Source organism: Bubalus bubalis, chromosome 15, assembly GCF_019923935.1.
Source record: "Bubalus bubalis isolate 160015118507 breed Murrah chromosome 15, NDDB_SH_1, whole genome shotgun sequence".
In the NCBI taxonomy this organism is placed as follows: domain Eukaryota; kingdom Metazoa; phylum Chordata; class Mammalia; order Artiodactyla; family Bovidae; genus Bubalus; species Bubalus bubalis.
Genome location: NC_059171.1, coordinates 54,312,647 through 54,332,908, shown reverse-complemented (window position 1 = coordinate 54,332,908; position 20,262 = coordinate 54,312,647). Strand labels below are relative to the sequence as shown.

Below are 20,262 nucleotides of genomic sequence, written 5' to 3'. Positions count from 1 at the left end.
GTTATTGCTATTGGGGTAACACTGTTTCTAAGCCACTCCAGTGGCCAGAGTTCACACACACACACACACACACACACACACACACACACATTCTATACAGTGATTTTAAATTTTGAGTACACTTTGATATTTTCAGTTCAATTTTAACATCACATTTTTTTTTAGCAGTGGTACAATTTTACTTACATGTTTAAAGTGCCATGCCTACAGTACCGAACCTTCAAAGACTAAGGAAATAGAGCTTATATTAATCCTTTAAATAAAACAGTGAATATATACACTTATAAACTAAAACTGTACTAAACCTAAAATTCAGCTAATCCAGATACAAATATAAATAAAAGACTCAGCAATAGAGTTATTTTTATCAACTACTCTTTATTCTAGGACTAAGGTACTCAAATGAGTGAATTAAAAGATCAGAACAAAATAACTGAATGCAAACATTATCCATTTTAATGAAAATTATATAGTTAGCAGTATGACTGAATGTACTAGAGCCTCAACTCAGAACATGATAATAGTTGTGTAGGTAACATCAGGATGAAATTTAAATGAACTGATTTCATCCATCTTAAGATTAATTCACCGACTCAATGGACTTGAGTTTGGGCAAACTCCGAGATAGTAAAGGACAGGGAAGCCTGGCATGCTGCAGTTCATGGGATTGCAAAGAGTTGGACACAACTTAGCAACTGAACAACAAGATTAATTCATAATGGGCAATATTTTAGTTCTTATTTATAAACTAAGAAATAGTGATGGTGAAATATATTACTAAAATTTATGCTACCAACATGAAGAGCATTAGATTTTTTGTTTCCCAAATCACAGTATTTACACTTGTTTTTCCTTGATCTCGTAACTGTCTCTTTTCTCTTACACTAAAAATCCTTATTTCCAACACTGTTTAGTGTGATTACGTATTTGTTTTAACCCACATTTAAGGAAAATGGCTTGAGATGGCAAATTGATAAAAATACACTGGTGAATGTTATTTTTGTCCTTTCCCCCTTTACAGGGCTGGGGTGCCCACTCCTTAGCTGTTGAATTATTGGCTGCTGATGCCTCAGAGCTGCCCTATTCTTCAGAGAGCTGCCAGCCGCAGATGGGCTCAATCAGAAACTTGAATCCTCCTGCATTCATCTCTTGTCTCCACACTCTCTTCTACCTCCAAAATATATCTCTGCTCTCTGTTCTGCCCCCTATGCTGCTGCCATCTTTCTCCAGATTCCCTGACCTGCTATAGTAACCACCTTACTATCTTCCACTTTTGTTCCAGGCAAATCCATTCCCTATACAATTCTTAGAGTCATCTTCAAAAAAAAAAATTCAAAGCAGGTGATATCAGTCTTTGACCTCCCACCTGGATTTGAGTAAAATTCAGACTCTTTTTTTAAAGTTAATTTTTATTGGAGTATAGTTGCTTCACAACATTGTGTCAGTTTCCATTGCATACAGCAGAGTGAATCAGCTACACATGTGTGTGTATATACACATATACCCCCTCTTTTTTGGATTTCTTTCCCATTTAGGTGGCCACAGAGCACTAAGTAGGGTTCCCTGATGTATACAGTAGGTTCTCATTAGCTATCTATTCTGTACACAGTATTGTTAGCGTATAATGTCACTCCTAGTCTTCCGATTCATCCACCACCACCCCAGCCTCTATCATAACTTATTCCTTGTATCTTCAATCTTTTCTTATACCACTTCTGTGCTCACTTCAGCTTCCCTCCATCTACGTGGACCCTCAGTCAGTCCCTGGAACACTTAAACCTCTTTGCCATCTCATGAGCTTTGTACTAGCAGTTCTGTTTGCATGTGACATTCTTTCTGCAAATCTTCACATCTTCTGGTTCTTCCTCAAACAACAGGCCTTAGCCTAATATCAACCATCAGAGAGGTCTCCTCTGCCACCTTGTATGAAATAACTCCAGCCTCATCACAGTCACTCTCCATCACATTATTCCCTTTATATTAATTTTTACAATGTATAATTACTTTGTCTGCTTAATTGTTTACTTTGTTACTTATTTTCTCCACTAGAATATAAGTTCCATGAGGGAAAGAATAAGATCTAATGTTCACTTAAATCCCAGTGCATAGCTCATTTTAGAAACTCCATTCATATCCATCTAATAGATGGATGAGACTTCACAACTTTCTGAAGTGGTTCAGTCTAGGGAATTAAGGTCAAGATTCAAGACAAAAAGCTTGATTACTCTTAGCTCTGCCTCTGGCTTCTGATCAATGGTAAACAATGGGAAAGCCCTAGAAGTACCTAGTTGTAAGGATGAAAAATAGAAAATCAAAATGATCCATGTCTGCTCCTCACTCTGCTGTTCTTTATATTCGACACCAGTGGCATAATCCTAAATAATTATGACATGCCCATGGCTTACAGGAAGTGTTCTTTAAGAAAGCAACGGCAAATGACTAACACTTTCCAGTGGAAAACCTTTGAAGTTTATCTCTAAGGGTTGCTTTTAATATAGGAAAATAGCATAGAGTTTTTGATATATTTGAACTGATGCTAAGTCTTTGTATAATGGGCTGCACACACTTAAACCTCTCTACAAGCACAGTGTTTATCCTTTATTATTAGATCTACAGTACTCTTGGAAATATTTGATGCTTCACTGAAAAGAAAATTATTAGAAGTATAGTACAGTTGTTTTCACTTTTCTAATTCTTATTCTGAGATAAACAGTATTTCAAAAGAAGTTTCAACTGACATGAATTTTATTATATAAATGTAAACTCAAAGCTAACTCTAAAATTGAGCAAAATCTATTTTCTTAAATACATGTGTACTTCTCTTCAAGGTCACATTTTCACTTCCACATGGGCTGGTTTATGACAAAAGAAAGTGAAAAGACAAAGAGAGTAGATAACCATACAAAACTGGTTTCAAGGACCCTTCCAGTCACAACTAAGGAGGAAGGGGAAAAAATGATTAGTAGTAGTTGGGAGTCCATTTCTAGAAATAGAGAGGATTAGCTAAAATTGAATTAAACACATACCAAAAAAGCAGATAGTTAAAAGAAAAGACTAAGAGAGAGACTAGATCTTTGATTAATGAAAAATTATATAGTGGTCTACTATAATAGGGAGAAGGCAATGGCGCCCCACTCCAGTACTCTTGCCTGGAAAATCCCATGGATGGAGGAGCCTCGTGGGCTGCCGTCTATGGGGTCGCACAGAGTCAGACACGACTGAGCGACTTCACTTTCACTTTTCGCTTTCATGCATATGAGAAGGAAATGGCAACCCACTCCAGTGTTCTTGCCTGGAGAATCCCAGGGATGCGGGAGCCTGGTGGGCTGCCGTCTATGGGGTCGCACAGAGTCAGACACGAATGAAGCGACTTAGCAGCAGCAGCAGCCACTGTAATATGAATATTGAATTTTTCAGGATGTGAACTGGTTCCAATACTGTGACTACACGTACTGCCAATAAAAGTGGGCAGTCATGTCTACCTCATAATGAACATTTCAAAAAATGCTAGAAGGCTTTTTTTCTTAACGAGTACTTTAAGAGAATGGGAACGACTTTGATATTCAAGGTTGAGATGAAAGGACATTTAAACATTTAGTATTTAGTTGGGTAGATATTCAGGGAAAAGCAGATACTCTGGAATAATTTTCTTTTAAGTCATAATCTGGTGAGTGTGAGCACATGTATGGATTGACCCTTGTTCTCCTTTTCCACCCTGGAAGCCGGCATCCCATGTTCTTACTACCTGGAGTCCCAACTTCATGAAAAACACCAAATCTCTCTTCTCAATCCAGTCAATTCCTTGAAATCCAATTTTTCACTCCCAGTGCTCTTCTGGCATTGTATTTGTAAAGCCCCCATTGGCCCACCAAACAGAAAATTCAATATGTGCTGTTTCATCTCTGGCTTTACCAACTTCCCTTAAGTTCTTACTCCAGTTGACCTTGACATGCTCTCTTTCCCCAGGTTGTCCTGATACCTCCCAAACCCTTCATCTTTCTTCTCTCTCTCCTTGCTTTCTTTCTCCTTGTTTTACACACTGTCCCTTGGTAATCATATACACTCACAGAAATCCAAATACCATTATCTATGTCAATTTTCTTAACCATGGTGTGCTTCAATTCTCAGATAATATTCTGATTCCAAGAAATAGCATTTAAGCAAGAATGTTATTTCCAAGAAATAACAATTAATAACATGAATTATTTGTCAGTCTGTTCAGTCACTCAGTCATGTCCAACTCTTTGCGACCCTATGAATCGCAGCATGCCAGACAGCACACCAGGCCTCCCTGTCCATCACCAACTCCCGGAGTTTACTCAGACTCACATCCATCGAGTCAGTGATGCCATCCAGCCATCTCATCCTCTGTCGTCCCCTTCTCCTCCTGCCCCCAATCCCTCCCAGCATCACAGTCTTTTCCATGCAAATCCACAGTCTTTGCATGAGGTGGCCAAAGTACTGGAGTTTCAGCTTTAGCATCATTCCTTCCAAAGAAATCCCAGGGCTGATCTCCTTCAGAATGCATGGTTGGATCTCCTTGAAGTCCAAGGGACTCTCAAGAGTCTTCTCCAATACCACAGTTCAAAAGCATCAATTCTTCGGCGCTCAGCCTTCTTCATAGTCCAACTCTCACATCCATACATGACCACAGGAAAAACCATAGCCTTGACTAGATGGACCTTTGTTGGCAAAGTAATGTCTCTACTTTTGAATATGCTATCTAGGTTGGTCATAACTTTCCTTCCAAGGAGTAAGCGTCTTTTAATTTCATGGCAGCAATCACCATCTGCAGTGATTTTGGAGCCCAAAAAAATAAAGTCTGACACTGTTTCCCCGTCTATTTCCCATGAAGTGATGGGACCAGATGCCATGATCTTCGTTTTCTGCATGTTGAGCTTTAAGCCAACTTTTTCACTCTCCACTTTCACTTTCATCAAGAGGCTTTTGAGTTCCTCTTCACTTTCTGCCATAAGGGTGGTGTCATCTGCATATCTGAGGTTATTGATATTTCTCTCAGCAATCTTGATTCCAGCTTGTGCTTCTTCCAGCCCAGCATTTCTCATGATGTACTCTGCATATAAGTTAAATAAGCAGGGTGACAATATACAGCCTTGACGTACTCCTTTTCCTATTTGGAACCAGTCTGTTGTTCCATGTCCAATTCTAACCGTTTCTTCCTGACCTGCATACAGATTTCTCAAGAGGCAGGTCAGGTGGTCTGGTATTCCCATCTCTTTCAGAATTTTCCACAGTTTATTGTGATCCACACAGTCAAAGGCTTTGGCATAGTCAATAAAGCAGAAATAGATGTTTTTCTGGAACTCTCTTGCTTTTTCCATGATCCAGCGGATGTTGGCAATTTGATCTCTGGTTCCTCTGCCTTTTCTAAAAGCAGCTTGAACATCAGAAAGTTCACGGTTCACATATTGCTGAAGCCTGGCTTGGAGAATTTTGAGCATTACTTTACTAGCATGTGAGATGAGTGCAATTGTGCGGTAGTTTGAGCATTCTTTGGCATTTCCTTTCTTTGGGATTGGAATGAAAACTGATCTTTTCCAGTCCTGTGGGCACTGCTGAGTTTTCCAAATTGGCTGGCATATTGAATGCAGCACTTTCACAGCATCATCTTTTAGGATCTGAAATAGCTCAACTGGAATTCCATCACCTCCACTAGCTTTGTTCATAGTGATGCTTTCTAAGGCCCACTTGACTTCACATCCCAGGATGTCTGGCTCTAGGTCAGTGATCACTTCATCGTGATTATCTGGGTCGTGAAGATATTTTTTTGTACAGTTCTTCTGTGTATTCTTGCCACCTCTTCTTAATATCTTCTGCTTCTGTTAGGTCCATACCATTTCTGTCCTTTATCGAGCCCATCTTTACATGAAATGTCCCCTTGGTATCTCTAATTTTCTTGAAGAGATCTCTAGTCTTTCCCATTCTGTTGTTTTCCTCTATTTCTTTGCATTGATTGCTGAGGAAGGCTTTCTTATCTCTTCTTGCTATTCTTTGGAACTCTGCATTCAGATGCTTATATCTTTCCTTTTCTCCTTTGCTTTTCGCTTCTCTTCTTTTCACAGATATTTGTAAGGTATCCCCAGACAGCCATTTTGCTTTTTTGCATTTCTTTTCCATGGGGATGATCTTGATCCCTGTCTCCTCTACAGTGTCACGAACCTCATTCCATAGTTCATCAGGCACTCTATCTATCAGATCTAGGCCCTTAAATCTATTTTTCACTTCCACTGTATAATCATAAGGGATTTGATTTAGGTCATACCTGAATGGTCTACTGGTTTTCCCCACTTTCTTCAATTTAATTATTTATAATTATTTTTAATATTATTTTAGCACTTACCTGTGTATTTCAGAACTGACAGTTTTGATATGATAACCAAAAGTGTCAAAAAAGAACAATCTTCTACATTTTCTGCATTTATTTCTTTGTTTACTTTTCTTTATTTAAAACTTGCAGTTTTCTGAGTTGCATTTTCTCTGACATGCCTCTCATAGGAAATTGAGTTTATTATGTGTTAAGGTGTTTTTTAATGTTTGAAATCTAACTGCTAAAGGAGATAGAAATCATACACAAACTTGTAGTAAAATTTTATACCAAATTTAAGTAAGAGGCTTGAATTTTAAATATCACTTGATGCTACTGATGTTCTCATTCAAATTTTATACAGTCATTGCAAAGAATAGTACAGTTTATAAATATATTATGTGTGTGCGTGTGCATGCTCAATCACTCAGTTGTGTCTGACTCTTTGCGACCCCAAGGTCTGTCACCTGCCAGGCTCCTCTACACATGGAATTTTCCAGATATGAATAATGGAACAGATTCCCACTTCCTTCTCCAGGATGAACCCAGGGATTGAACTTGAGTCTCCTACATTACAGGCAGATTCTTTACTGCTGAGCCACCTGGGAAGCCCATAATTATGTTGTAGTCCCAACAAATTGAGAACCACACTGAGACATTTCTATGAGTGTAACAAATATGTATCGTTAGTTCATAAATTCATTTTTTTGTTTTATTTGGGTAAAATAAATTTTAGTCAAAGTCATATTAAAAGGAACTTACTGTCAGTCCTGCATTAGAAAAGGCAAGAGGTAAGGGTAAGAATGCTTAAAGAGTAGAGATTGCTATGAGTTTTGAGATAACACTTATTTATCCTGAACCTAATGAATTCTATTAAAATCAAAAATAATAGTTCGTCTGCAGTGACCAAGACTAACTCTAAGAGATTAAATCTGATGGCTAGCAAAGAGGGTAGCGTGCAGTTTGCCTGCAGGTAAATTGCCTTGCGTGAAACTGAATTCACTAGCGAAAGCAATATTTTTCTATAATACTTTCCCTCCAGAGGGTAACTGCAAATGATACATATAGCCAACCAACACCTAAAAACAGGATGATGTAAAATGTCTTATTATCCATAAAATGCTGTAACTGTGAAGGTAACTGAATGATATTTGTAGCAAACCAACACCAAAAAAAAAAAAAAAAGAACATGTTTTATTATTGATCTAATCACAGGCATACTTATAATGGTACGTTGAATTGAGTTGAGGAAAATCTAAAACTGTGGAGTAACTGCCTACTAGCGTGAACTGGAAATGTTCTCACCTCACAATGTGGGAACCACATACAGCAGAGTAACGGGCGACAGCGTCCTCCACTGTCCTTGCTCTGGGGGCTCCCACACTGGTTTTCAGGACCAGCCACCTAGAAGTTCAAGAACTTTCCATTTCACACCAGTTTCCTATAAGTCTGCAGAGTTCCAAACCCAATGTCTCTTCCTTAGGAGTGTCCTATGCCACTCAGGTAAGGACAGTTCTCTAAGTAGCACAGGTATGTACAGAGCATCATTTGTGGGTGCACAATCAGTGGGTGGCCCCTGAGTGGCTGAACAAGAGCCATCTGTGGTACCCACTCAACTCGTCCCCCTGGCACTAGTGACGACAAGCTCAATGGGAGTGGAGGCTGGGAATGGACCCACTCCCTGGCTCCTGAATCCTCAGTTCCCCAGCAGATCTATGTCCCAGTCCACCAACTGTGGTCGGTAGGCGCCCTTGCCCTCTGTCCATCCTCACCCTCCCTCCTTCCTGCTCCACACCAGCAGCTGTAATCTTTACTTTATCTGGGAGCCAAGAGTCTGGTTCCTCAACTGTTCTTTTTAAAGTATTGTTTATGACAAAAACATTATAACCTTAGTCCTTCATAGCTGACACTTTGCAGATATGAAAAGGCCACTCTTGAGGTTTAAACATCTGCATGGGTGTCTCTGTTAGGAGTTTCTGGAAGTCTCTTTTGATATGGAAAAGTCAAGGCTTGCCTTCTTTGTTCTTTTGCTCGGCTGTGGTGGCATTTTCTGAAAACAACTAAAGAGGGAGGAACTAGCTCCCTTCAGGGTCTGAGGAATTGTAAAGGGTTGGGCAGGGAAACAGAGGAATGGGAAAGCACCACACCACAGCTGAAAGTACAGACCGCATGGGATCGAGTTCTGGGTCTGCCACTACATGCTCTGCTGTGTGCTGTGTCGCTCAGTCATGCCTGACTCTTTGTGACCCCATGGACTGAAGCCCGCCAGGCACCTCTGTCCTTGAGGATTCTCCAGGCAAGAATACTGGGTGGGTTGTCATGCCCTCCTCCAGGGGATCTTCCCAACCCAGGGATTGAACTCAGGTCTCCTGCATTGCAGGAGGATTCTTTACCAGCTGAGCCAGCAGAGAAGCCCAAGAATACTGGAGTGGGTAGCCTATCCCTTCTCAGGGTATCTTCCCAACCCAGAAATGGAATCAGAGTCTCCTGCATTGCAGGCAGATTCTTTACCAGCTAAGCTACCAGGGAAACCCCACCATACATAGGAAGTTCTTTTGATTTATTTATTAATGAGGTTGGGCACTTTATTTTTCCTTTCTGTGACTGTTCCTCATCTGCTTTATTTTTTTTTTTATGATTTCTATACAACAACTACCACAAACCTGGTGTCTTAAACAATAGAAGTATATATTCTCATAGTTCTGGAGGCCAGAAGTCTGAAATCAGTTTCACTGGACTGAAATCAAGATGCTGCCAGGGCCAGGCTCCCCCTGGAGTTTTAGGGATAATCTTCTCTTGTCTCTCCCAGCTTCTGGTGGTGGTCAGCATTCCTGTGGCCATATCGCTCCAATTGTTGCCTCCATGGTCACCCTGTGGTTCAGTTCTTCCTTGTGTCTAGCATCCCTTTGCTTCCCTCTTAAAAGGAAACGTGATTGTCTTTAGGGCCCATCAGTTAATCCAGAATAATCCCCCCATTTCATGATCCTTACCACAATCATAGCTACAAAGTCCTATTCTTGCTGTATAAGGTAGAATTCACAGATTCCAGGGAGTTGGATATAAATGTGATTTGGGGGGACCATTATTCAACTACTATAAGTTAGGATGATGATACCTGCATGAATGCATAATATATGGAAAGTGCTTAGAACAATGTCTCGCAGGCAAAGAAACTCTCTCAGTACACGTTACCATTATGGTGATACCAGTGGCAATGGAGCAATAAGAAAACAGAGAAGAAAATCCCAATGTGGACAATATAATTGAAGGGAGGGGTGGGATGAATTGGGAGATTGGAATTGACATATATGCACTACTGATGTTGTTTAAGGGCCTCCCCGGTGGCTCAGAGGTTAAAGCATCTGCCTGCAATGCGGGAGACCTGGGTTCGATCCCTGGGTCAGGAAGATGCCCTGGAGAAGGAAATGGCAACCCACTCCAGTATTCTTGCCTGGAGAATCCCATGGATGGAGGAGCCTGGTGGGCTACAGTCCACGGGGATGTTGTTTATAAAGTAGAGAAGTAATGAGAACCTACTGTATAGCACAGGCAACTCTACTAAATGCTCTGTGGAGACCTAAATGGGAAGGAAATTCAAGGAGGAGGAGATATATGTACACATGTGGCTGAGTCACTTTGGTGTGCAGCAGAAACTGAAACAACACTGTAAATCAACAATAGTCCAATTAAAAAACTAAATAAATAGGCATATGAATTTTTAAACAAATATATCATCTCTGAATTTTCAATGTTGTGCTAACCTTATAGTGTTATCATTCAAAGAATTACATCTCCCCATTGAATAACTATAACCCATATGAAAATAAGCTATTTCATTCGTATGACACATGCAGTCATGTTAGGTTTGTCTTTCGTCATTCTTTACCTGGAATTTAAACCATTTCAGGAATTTCATTCATCCTGAATTCTTCCTAAGGTGAAAGCCGAAGATGCGATGTAATATGTTTGTCTCCTTTCTCTGTCTTGTCTCCTGCCCGCCTAGGATACAGACCTAATGACATTCAACATCTCTGTGCACCGGTCATGGTGGCGGGAACACGGGCCCGGCTGTGTCCGAAGAGTACTGCCCCCGTCAGCCCACGGCATGACGGACGATTACACGTATGTCTCTGTCACCGGCTGCATTGTGGACTTCCAGTACCTGGAGGTCATCCACAGTGCCGTCCAAATCCTACTCTCTGTAAGTATCACATCTGTGTCACTGTCGGATCTGGACTCTCTTTAATGTCATTTTGTATCTAAATCTTCCATCCATGCTCTCCTGGTAGATAATGCCATAGATAAGTACACAGAGAACATCCTTTAAACAATGGAAATAACAGTAATGATGCTAACATTTGTTATGCTTGATGGCAGTTTATGTCTTTTTCCTCTTGATATCCAGACATTTTTTCTAGAACCAGTTAGTTACTGTAGTTTCTAACTTGAAATGCAATCCACATAATTCAGTGGAATAGTATCCCTGTCCTCCAGAAATGGTGACTGTCCATTCGGTGCCATGGGTTCTTCCTCTAATACACTTCTACTACAGTTACTACTCCTAATGCATTCTTTTACTAATGCCCATGCGTTCTGGAGAAAGAAGGATGGGAAAATGCCCAATGTCTTTCTCAATCTAATAAAACTCATATTTCCAATAATTATTCCTTAAGAAAACAAATTCCTCCAGAGAGTCCTACACATGTTAATGCCTAAAATTGGTTGTGAGGATACAGTTCCATTTAGAGAAATAGAGAGGAAATGGCTTGAAAAGACCACACAAAGCCTATATGCTGGGAATTCCTTAAAGATATTTTCTTTCCACCAGACTGCCCCACCCACAGTTTGATCACACTGTGGAGTGGAATTAATTTAAGGTATATACAATCATCAAGAATTCTTTTCCTTTGAGATCCAACAAGGATTTGGTGTTCTTTTGAGTCAATATATGATAAAGTCATTCTCACAGTGCTTTTCACATGAACCAACCACTCCAGTTCTTCTGTTCCAACGGGTTAGAGTCAGAATAAGAGACTCAGGTTCAATAATAAATAAATAGATGATAGAAGTGTAAGAGGTATATGTCAATGAAGAATGGACTTGGAATCATTTCCAGAAAGAACTTTAGGAGTCCTTGTAACACTTCCTGTAACCATTATCTACTGCTGTGTAACAAACCACTCCAATATATAATTACAGAAAACAATATCAGTATGTTGCTTTGAGTTTTGTGGGTGAGGAATCTAGGCAGTTCTGCTTCACAGGATACTGGCTAGGGTCACTCATGTAAACTTTTCAACCAGGAGCTTTGCTGGGGTTACACTATTCTAGATGTCCTCACTCATATGTCTGGGGCTGGCTGTTGACCCACATTCTCCTCCACATGGCTTGTCTTTTTGAAGAAAACTTGAGAGGCTTTCTTACAGCCAGTGAGCTGGGTTCCAATAAAAGAAGCCCAACATGGAAGCATTTATCTAGCCTCTTCTTGAGAGTAAAGCCTACTAATGTCCCATTGGCTATAGCAAATCATGTGATCAAGCCCAGCAGTATTGTGGGAGGGGCCTCTAGAAAGGTGAACATACTAGGAGCCATGGCTCATTTGGAGCCGTCAGCGTGCTAGTCTTACCCTCCTTTACAGAATGTATTAATTATTGTTCTTTAAACCACATATGTTAAGGTCTAAAATAGTATTTTAGAGCATGTTTGAATCATAATTTTCTAGAAAGACTAAAGACTTGAACATAAAACTCCAAAGATCTTTTCGTTTCCTAGTTCAATGAAAAGCAAATTCTACACTGAATTCAAACAAAGAGGCTGGACCTCAATGATAAGGAATTTTCTTTCAAAGATGTAACAGGGAATCTGATTATTCTTGGTTTCTGTATGTTTGTCATCACTTGTCAATATATGTTTATCAATCTTTCTGTATTCTCTGGTCTTTCTTTACTCTCCTGGAAGTTACCTATGGAATTGTGGCAAAATATATGTTTAAATTTTTGGATTGAAAAAAAAAACAACATGGAGGCAAATTTTCTTTAAAATGTTTTCAACCTACTCTAAGGTGAAACAGTACTCTATCATATTTTAGATTCTAACGGTTCTTAGTCAATTTTTTAACATTGAAACATTTTTCTAGAATCATTCGTATATGAACAGATTCCCCGTCTTTAAAAAAATTCACAGAAAATTGCTAAACCATTTTGTGGAGTGATGACATGATTTCCAAGTTTTCATAATGCAGCAGAATGCTGTAGAATCAAAAAGTTGTTTCTCCATAGTAACTCCAATTCAAATGAACAGCAAGGTGTAAGTATTTATTTGATAAGAAACTGAACTGACACATAGAAAACTACATTAGAGAAAAGCACTAAATAAAGTGTATGTTGCCACCTAAAAGTACTTGTCATTCATGAATGAATTCCTCGGCATATTAGTTTACTGAACATTCAGAACTGTCCACTGCACACATAATCCTCATTATATTATTCAGCCTTCCAGCAGTAAAAATATTAGCTGCTGATCTCTGACTTTTCTTGTATAATATACCTGCCAGACAACAATTTCAATATTTTTTCTTTTTTATGTTAAAATGAAAGGTATCCTGACTTTGTCTCACAGCAAAATAACTATGTATTATTGTTGTGGTTGATTGCATATGGTTTTCTTGTATTTTCTATCTATTTCATATGAATATGTTTACAATGATTAGAACTTGGATTTTTTTTAAAAATCCAATGATATGTAAATGCTTCCTGTATCAGTCACTTAGCATGTGCTAAAATGTCAGTCTTATTTCTGGGGAAAAACAAGGGGTGATGGTTGTAAGATTTAACAGCCCGTGCTGCTTGGGTAACTGCTAGGTAAACAGGCAAAGGACTCTGAGGTGGGGCGAGTCCCAGGGGCCCTACTGCTGCAAGGGTTACCCTTACAATTGCTGGAGGTGCAGAATATCTAGAAGTTCACAGGGAGGAGCCAACAGAGGTGGCTGGGATGGCGGAGGAGGGTTTCAGGGCAGCAGCTCTCTGGCAAGTTGAGATGAAAGTGTTTGAATAATCTACCTATGGATACGTTTCTTCTTCCCACCCCCAACTCTTCATCCACTGGCCACAGTTCACGAGGAGACATCTTTCCTCCGAAAGTTCCAGGATAGGTTTATATAGATAATTAAATAGATAATTAGATAGATCAATAATAGATAATTAGATAAATAGATAATTCATTCAGTTAATTCAAAGAGATAAAAATGTGTGCAGTGAAATCCTCCCTCCTACCCTTGGCCCCACTTGCCTGGATCCCCTCTCTCTGCTCCCCATTGGGCAGCCCAACCCATTTTGTTTTGTTTGTTTAGGGTTATGCATAGGATTCCAAAGTGTCTCTATGTAAATATAAAAAAATGTGATTCTATGTTCTTATTTGCCCCACAAAAGACTGCCTATGATATGCACCTCTCTGAAACTTTACATTTTTTTACTTATTAGATATTTTGGAGCTATTTCCATATCAGCACATCTCTGTTTCATTGTTTATTTTAATGGCCCCCTATTGATAGATACTAGTATTGTTTGACCTCATCTAAATATAATGATTTGGGGTATATATAATATATACAATATATCTAAGAAAATATATGATATATAGTATAACATAATATCAACTGTGCATCATAATTATCTATTTTGTAACTATCACACATGTGTTATACTAAATAGCTGTGTACATGTGTCACTGAGAACATTTCCTAGACCTGCCCAGCTCGTGCATCCCCAGGATGTACATTACAGGTGTCCTGCCATATGAGCACACCGTTAATAGAGTTTAACTGAGTCTTTGGTCTGTCTACCTTCCAGAATAAAAGTTCCTTGAAGGATAGAACAGTGTCCTTTTAAATCCTGTTCATTTCCGTGGTCCCAGAGACTAGCAGAGCAATGACACTAAATATTTATGAGTTCTTGTGAATATGAATGAATAAATGACCAACAGACAAGAGATTACAAAGCCTGAAGTAAGTAAACACAACAAGAAGAATTCATTGATCAAGAACTGGCATGGATGAATGCACAGACAAAATGCTGGAGCCAGAGAGAAGATGCTGATCATTTGGAGGCACTCTTACATCTTCACTTTTACTGTACGCTTAGTTATTACTAGATACGTTGTCTTAGTGGACTGCCCAGTCCCGAGGTCAACAGGTCAGTAATAGTGAATATGTAATCTAAGGCACTTTTTAAATTTTAGGATTCCTTATTTGTGGCTAAATAGATCCATATTATATTTATGTTAACTATTGAACAAGGTATTTTAAAGCAGCTCATTTTTATAAATAGTAGACAAATGCTAATCTCTAAACCTTTAAAACTCAACCTTATCTACATCTCATTAAACTCACCTTGTCTTCAACTCTTTGGAGCTGATTTTATATACATATTGTCTGGAACCCTCACTGTCAAGATATTCTCCTTCATATCTGATAGGTGATGAGTCTCATTCTTTAACATCTTTGGAGGTTGTCACCAGGATCAGAGCTGGGGATCAGAGCGCCCTGAGAATTGGTTTTCCGTCATGCCCGTGCTCTTTGCATTGCGTCTATCTAGTCCCGTCATCAGCATTCATCACTATTTTCTGTCTTTCATATCAGACATCTTCAGCTTAAGATAAATGAAAAGTCAAGAGAGAATGGTGAATGATAACAGTAGACCACAAGGTATCCTACAGAATCTGTATTCTCAAAAGGCTGTGTGAGCACTGGCTTTGAGCTCCCTGTGTCATACAGCAAGGAGCTCAAATCTTGTGCTGTGTGGCAGAGGGGAGGGATGGGCTAACAGGTGGGAGGGAGGCTCAAGAAGGAGGGGACTTGCGAATACCTATGACTGATTCATGTTAATGTATGGCAGAAGCCAACACAACATCATAAAGCAATTATCCTCCTATTAAAAACAAATTTAAGTTAAAAAAAGAAAGTGCAAACAAACAAAAAAGGCTGTGCAAGTATCTATTCCATCTGCTTAGAATACATGGCTTAGTCACGGGAGCTAATAATATTATTGCTAATTCAGTAACGTATGCTCACACAGTATAAGAATTCAAGTCAAATAGTAAGCTTTTGAAATGAGTTCCAATTCCTATCAATTGTATCCCTCCAAAAATGCATGCTAAGTTTTTTCAGTCATGTCTGACTCTTTGCAACCCTGTGGACTGTAGCCCACCAGGCTCCTCTGTCCATGGGATTCTCCAGGCAAGAATACTGGAGTGGGTTGCCATGCCCTCCTCCAGGGGATCTTTCCAACCCAGGGATTCAACTTGCATCTCTTATATCTCCTGCATTGGCATGCGGGTTCTTTACCACCAGCATCACCTGGGAAGCCGACTCCCAAAATGCAAATATCATTAAAAGTGAGTTTCCTTGGGGGGGGTCTTATTTCTGAGACAACATTTCATTTATTTAACAAACTGTTAGTATATGCTTAGAGCTACTCTGAGTGCTTTGCAAATATGAACTCGTTTAATCATCAAAATGTACAAGTGAAAAAAAAAATTAGTGTTAGTTGTTAAGTTGTGTCCGACTCTTTGTGACCCTATGGACTATAGCCCGCCAGGCTCCTCTGTCCATGGGATTTCCCAAGAATACTGGAGTAAGTTGCCATTTCCTCTTCCAAGGGATCTTCCCGACCTAGAGATCAAACCCCTGTCACTTATGTCTCCTACATTGGCAGGTGGGTTCTTTACCACTAGCGCCACCTGGGAAGCCTATTTATGGCTGACTAATACCAATCATATAGATACTTTTAATAGTTTTATCTGTTATAGATATGTGTACAATATTTAGCAAATATTTCAGATTTACAATTCAAATGTAGAAAGACCTCCCATGCCCACCGATAAAACCCTAAGTGGAATTTAAGCAATTCATCATCTATTTTGTCTACATATATATCCATGTTTTGAAAACATCTGGGTCCTTATTAGATGTCTGGTCTTACATAAATCTAGAGTGAATGAAGTCGCTCAGTTGTGTCCGACTCTTTGCGACCCCGTGGACTGTAGCCTACCAGGCTTCTCTGTCCATGGGATTCTCCAGCCAGGAATACTGGAGTGGGTTACCATTTCCTTCTCCAGGGGATCTTCCTGGCCCAGGGATCAAACCCGGGTCTCCCGTATTGGAGGCAGATGCTTTAACCTCTGAGCCACCAGGGAAGCCCCTAATGTTATCTGTCACTTGTACACAGCATCTATGGGTTTGAATAACTTAAAATATGCAAACATTTAAAATTCGTATTCCTCTTATACTGTAGCATTCTCCTTAATGGTATGTGTATGATTGGATTTTATTCTGTATGTTAATCAGTCATCACAGACATTTATGTTTCCAAACACAAATTCATATGATTTCCAAACAATACAATTTAGTCTCCGGAGGCCTAAATGCTCATGGTTATCCCAGACATGTTTGCAGGTCTTCATATATTATTACTGCTCTACTAGTTTCAAATAATCTGCCAAACATTGATTATTAAATGCAGACGTGAGTTATGACATTTGGTAGACTTAAATATGATTTTACCAGAGAAATGTAAAGCTTGATTAGAAATCATATCTAGCACAAAACCATTAATTTAGAAAATCTGAGATATGTTTAATAATTAATCAAGGCAAACATTGTGACTGTAGGCTTATGGAGAAATTAGAAACAAGGAAGTTAATTTTAGTGATGCTTACTTAGCGTAATTTAATGTCATTCAGATGTTTACAGAGGTTTCCTCTTTAGCCTTAGGTAGGAATAATTATTGGGTTGAAAAAAGGCAGTTTTCGTGAAAACAAAAGTTAATTCGAAAACATTTACTGTCTTCCTTTAGAAGACAAAGTTGAGTATAGACTGTATACAGAAAATTTATTTTTTAGAGTATAATTGCCTTACACTGTTGTGTTAGCTTCTGCTGTACAACAATGTGAATCAGCTATATGTGCACACATATCCCCTCCCTCTTGAACCTCCCCCAACATCTTCATCCCAGCCCTCTAAGTCATCATATAAAGAAAATCTTGTCACTTTTTGTATTCTTTCTAAATGAAAACAGACAGTACAACATCCATTCAAAAAAATATATGTATATATATACACAAAGGAAACCCCTACACTATACAAAGCACTGTGCTAGGAGATGTGGACATGAGAGGAGGAATTCAAATTTGTTGTGGTTCTACCCATGGTACCAGAGGAGATCAGGCAGGAAATTAAAGGACCATAACATGGCAGAAAATGAGAGAGTTCCACAATTCAGTCTAAGTGCTACTGGGCTCACAAAAGAAAGTAGCATATGGGAAAGCCGTGATATTTTGCTTCACCCTACTCCCCCCCACCCAAAATGTTTGACTCTTGAAAATGAACTCTTTCTTTTTTTAAGGACAAAACTATAATATTTCAAGGACATCCCAAGTGAGTTCCTGGTGGGCTTACAGAAGCATCCATTGTTGCCACCACAGGGATAATTAATAGCTATGAAAATTGAAACAGTTACTTTTCAGGATACGTTAAAAAAAATGTTGTCATCTAGTCACTAAGTTGTGTCTGACACATTTGCGACCCCATGGACTGTAGCCCACCGTGCTACTCTGTCCATGGGATTTCCTGTCCAGGCAAGAATATTGGAGTGGGTTGCCATGCCTGCCTCAAGGGGATCATCCTGACCAAAGAACTGAGTTCATATCTCCTGCATTGCAAATAGGTTTTTTACCATTGAGACACCAGGGCTGCTGCTGCTAAGTCGCTTCAGTTGTGTCCGACTCTGTGCGGCCCCATAGACGGCAGCCCACCAGGCTCCTCCATCCCTGGGATTCTCCAGGCAAGAATACTGGAGTGGGTTGCCATTTCCTTCTCCAATGCATGAAAGCGAAAGTGAAGTCACTCAGTCGTGTCCGACTCCTAGTGACCCCATGGACTGCGCCCTATCAGGCTCCTCCATCCATGGGATTTTCCAGGCAAGAGTACTGGAGTGGGTTGCCATTGCCTTCTCCCATGACACCAGGGAGGCCCACATAGAAATAATCACTTCAGTTCTGTTCAGTTACTCAGTCGTGTCCAATTCATTGCAACTCCATGGACTAAAGCACACCAGGATTTCCTGTTCATCACCAACTCCCAGAGCTTGCTCAAACTCACGTCCATCGAGTAGGTTATGCCATCCTACTATTTCATCTTCTGTCATCACCTTCTCCTCCTGCCTTCAATCTTTCCCAGCATCAGGAAATTTTCCAAAGAGTCAGTCTGTCGCATCAGGTGACCAAAGCATTGGAGCTTCAGCTTCAGCATCAGTCCTTCCAATGAATATTCAGGACTGATCTCCTTTAGGATGGACTGATTTGATCTCCTTGCTGTCCAAGGGACTCTCCAAGAGTCTTCTCCAACACCACAGTTCAAGAGCATCAATTCTTCAGCACTCAGCTTTATTTACTATCCAACTCTCACATCCATACATGACTACTGGAAAAACCACAGCTTTGACTAGATAGACTTTTGTCAGCAAAGCAATGTCTCTGCTTTTTAATATGCTGTCTTGGTTGGTCATAGCTTTTCTTCCAAGGAGCAAGGGTCTTTTAATTTCATGGGTGCAGTCACCATCCGTGGTAATTTTGGAGCCCAAGAATATAAAGTCTGTCACTGTTTCCATTGTTTCCTTATCTATTTGCCATGAAGTTATGGGACCAGATGCCATGATCTTAGTTTTTTGAACGTTGAGTTTTAAACCAGCTTTTTCACTCTCCTCTTTCACTTTCATCAAGACACTCTTTAGTTCTTCTTTGCTTTCTGCCATAAGGGTGGTGTCATTTGCCTATCTGAGGTAATTGATATTTCTCCTTTCAATCTTGATTCCAATTTATGCTTCATCCAGCCCAGCATTTCACATGATGTCCTCTGCATATAAGTTAAATAAGCAGAGTGACAATATACAGCCTTGACATACTCCTTTCCCAATTTTGAACCAGTCCTTTGTTCTATATCCAGTTCTAACGGTTGCTTCTTGACCTGCATACAGATTTCTCAAGAGGCAGATAAGGTGAACTGGTATTCCCACCACTTTAAGAATTTTCCACGATTTGTTGTGATCCTACAGTCAAAGGCTTTAGCATACTCAGTGAAGCAGAAGTAGATGTTTTTCTGTAATGCTCTTGCTTTTTGTTATGATCCAGTGATCTAACAGATATTGGCAATTTGATCTCTGGTTCCTCTCCCTTTTCTAAATCCACTTTAAACATCTGAAAGTTCTCAGTTCATATACTGTTGAAGCCTCGCTTGGAGAATTTTGAGCATTACTTTGCTAGAGTGTGAGATGAGTGTAATTGTGTGGTAGTTCGCACATTCTTTGGCATTGCCTTTCTTTGGGATTGGAATGAAAACACCTTTTCCAGTCCTGTGGCCACTGCTGAGTTTTCCAAATTTGCTGGCATATTGAATGCAGCACTTGCACAACAACGTCTTTTAGGATTTGAAATAGCTGAACTGGAATTCCATCACCTCGACTAGCTTTGTTTATAGTGATGCTTCCTAAGGCCCACTTGATTTCACATTCCAGAATGTCTGGCTCTAGGTGAGTTTTCACACCATCAAAGTTACCTGGGTCATGAAGATCTTTTTTTGTATAGCTCTTCTGTGTGTTCTTGCCACTTCATCTTAATATCTTCTGCTTCTGTTAGGTCTATAGAATTTGTGTCCTTCATTGTGCTCATCTTTGCATGAAATGTTCCCTTGGTTTCTCTAATTTTCTTGAAGAGATCTCTAGTCTTTCTCATTCTATTATTTTCCTCTATTTCTTTGCATTGCTCACTTAGGAAGGCTTTCTTATCCCTCCTTGATATTCTCTAGAACTCTGCATTCAGATGGATAGATCTTTCCTTTTCTCCTTTGCCTTTCACTTTTCTTTTCTATATTAAGGCATATCACAAAG

General features: G+C 39.6%; 1 protein-coding gene across 2 annotated transcripts in view; it reads left to right on the top strand.

The window, feature by feature from the left end:
* The window catches only part of NKAIN3 (sodium/potassium transporting ATPase interacting 3), a 537,384-nt gene that overhangs the window by 389,288 nt on the left and 127,834 nt on the right, over positions 1–20,262 (top strand). For both annotated transcript variants that reach the window (XM_025265349.3, XM_025265348.3), the window contains exon 4: positions 10,329–10,526. In XM_025265349.3, coding sequence (XP_025121134.1) covers positions 10,329–10,526 — 198 coding nt within the window. The remainder of the gene's footprint in view (positions 1–10,328; positions 10,527–20,262) is intronic.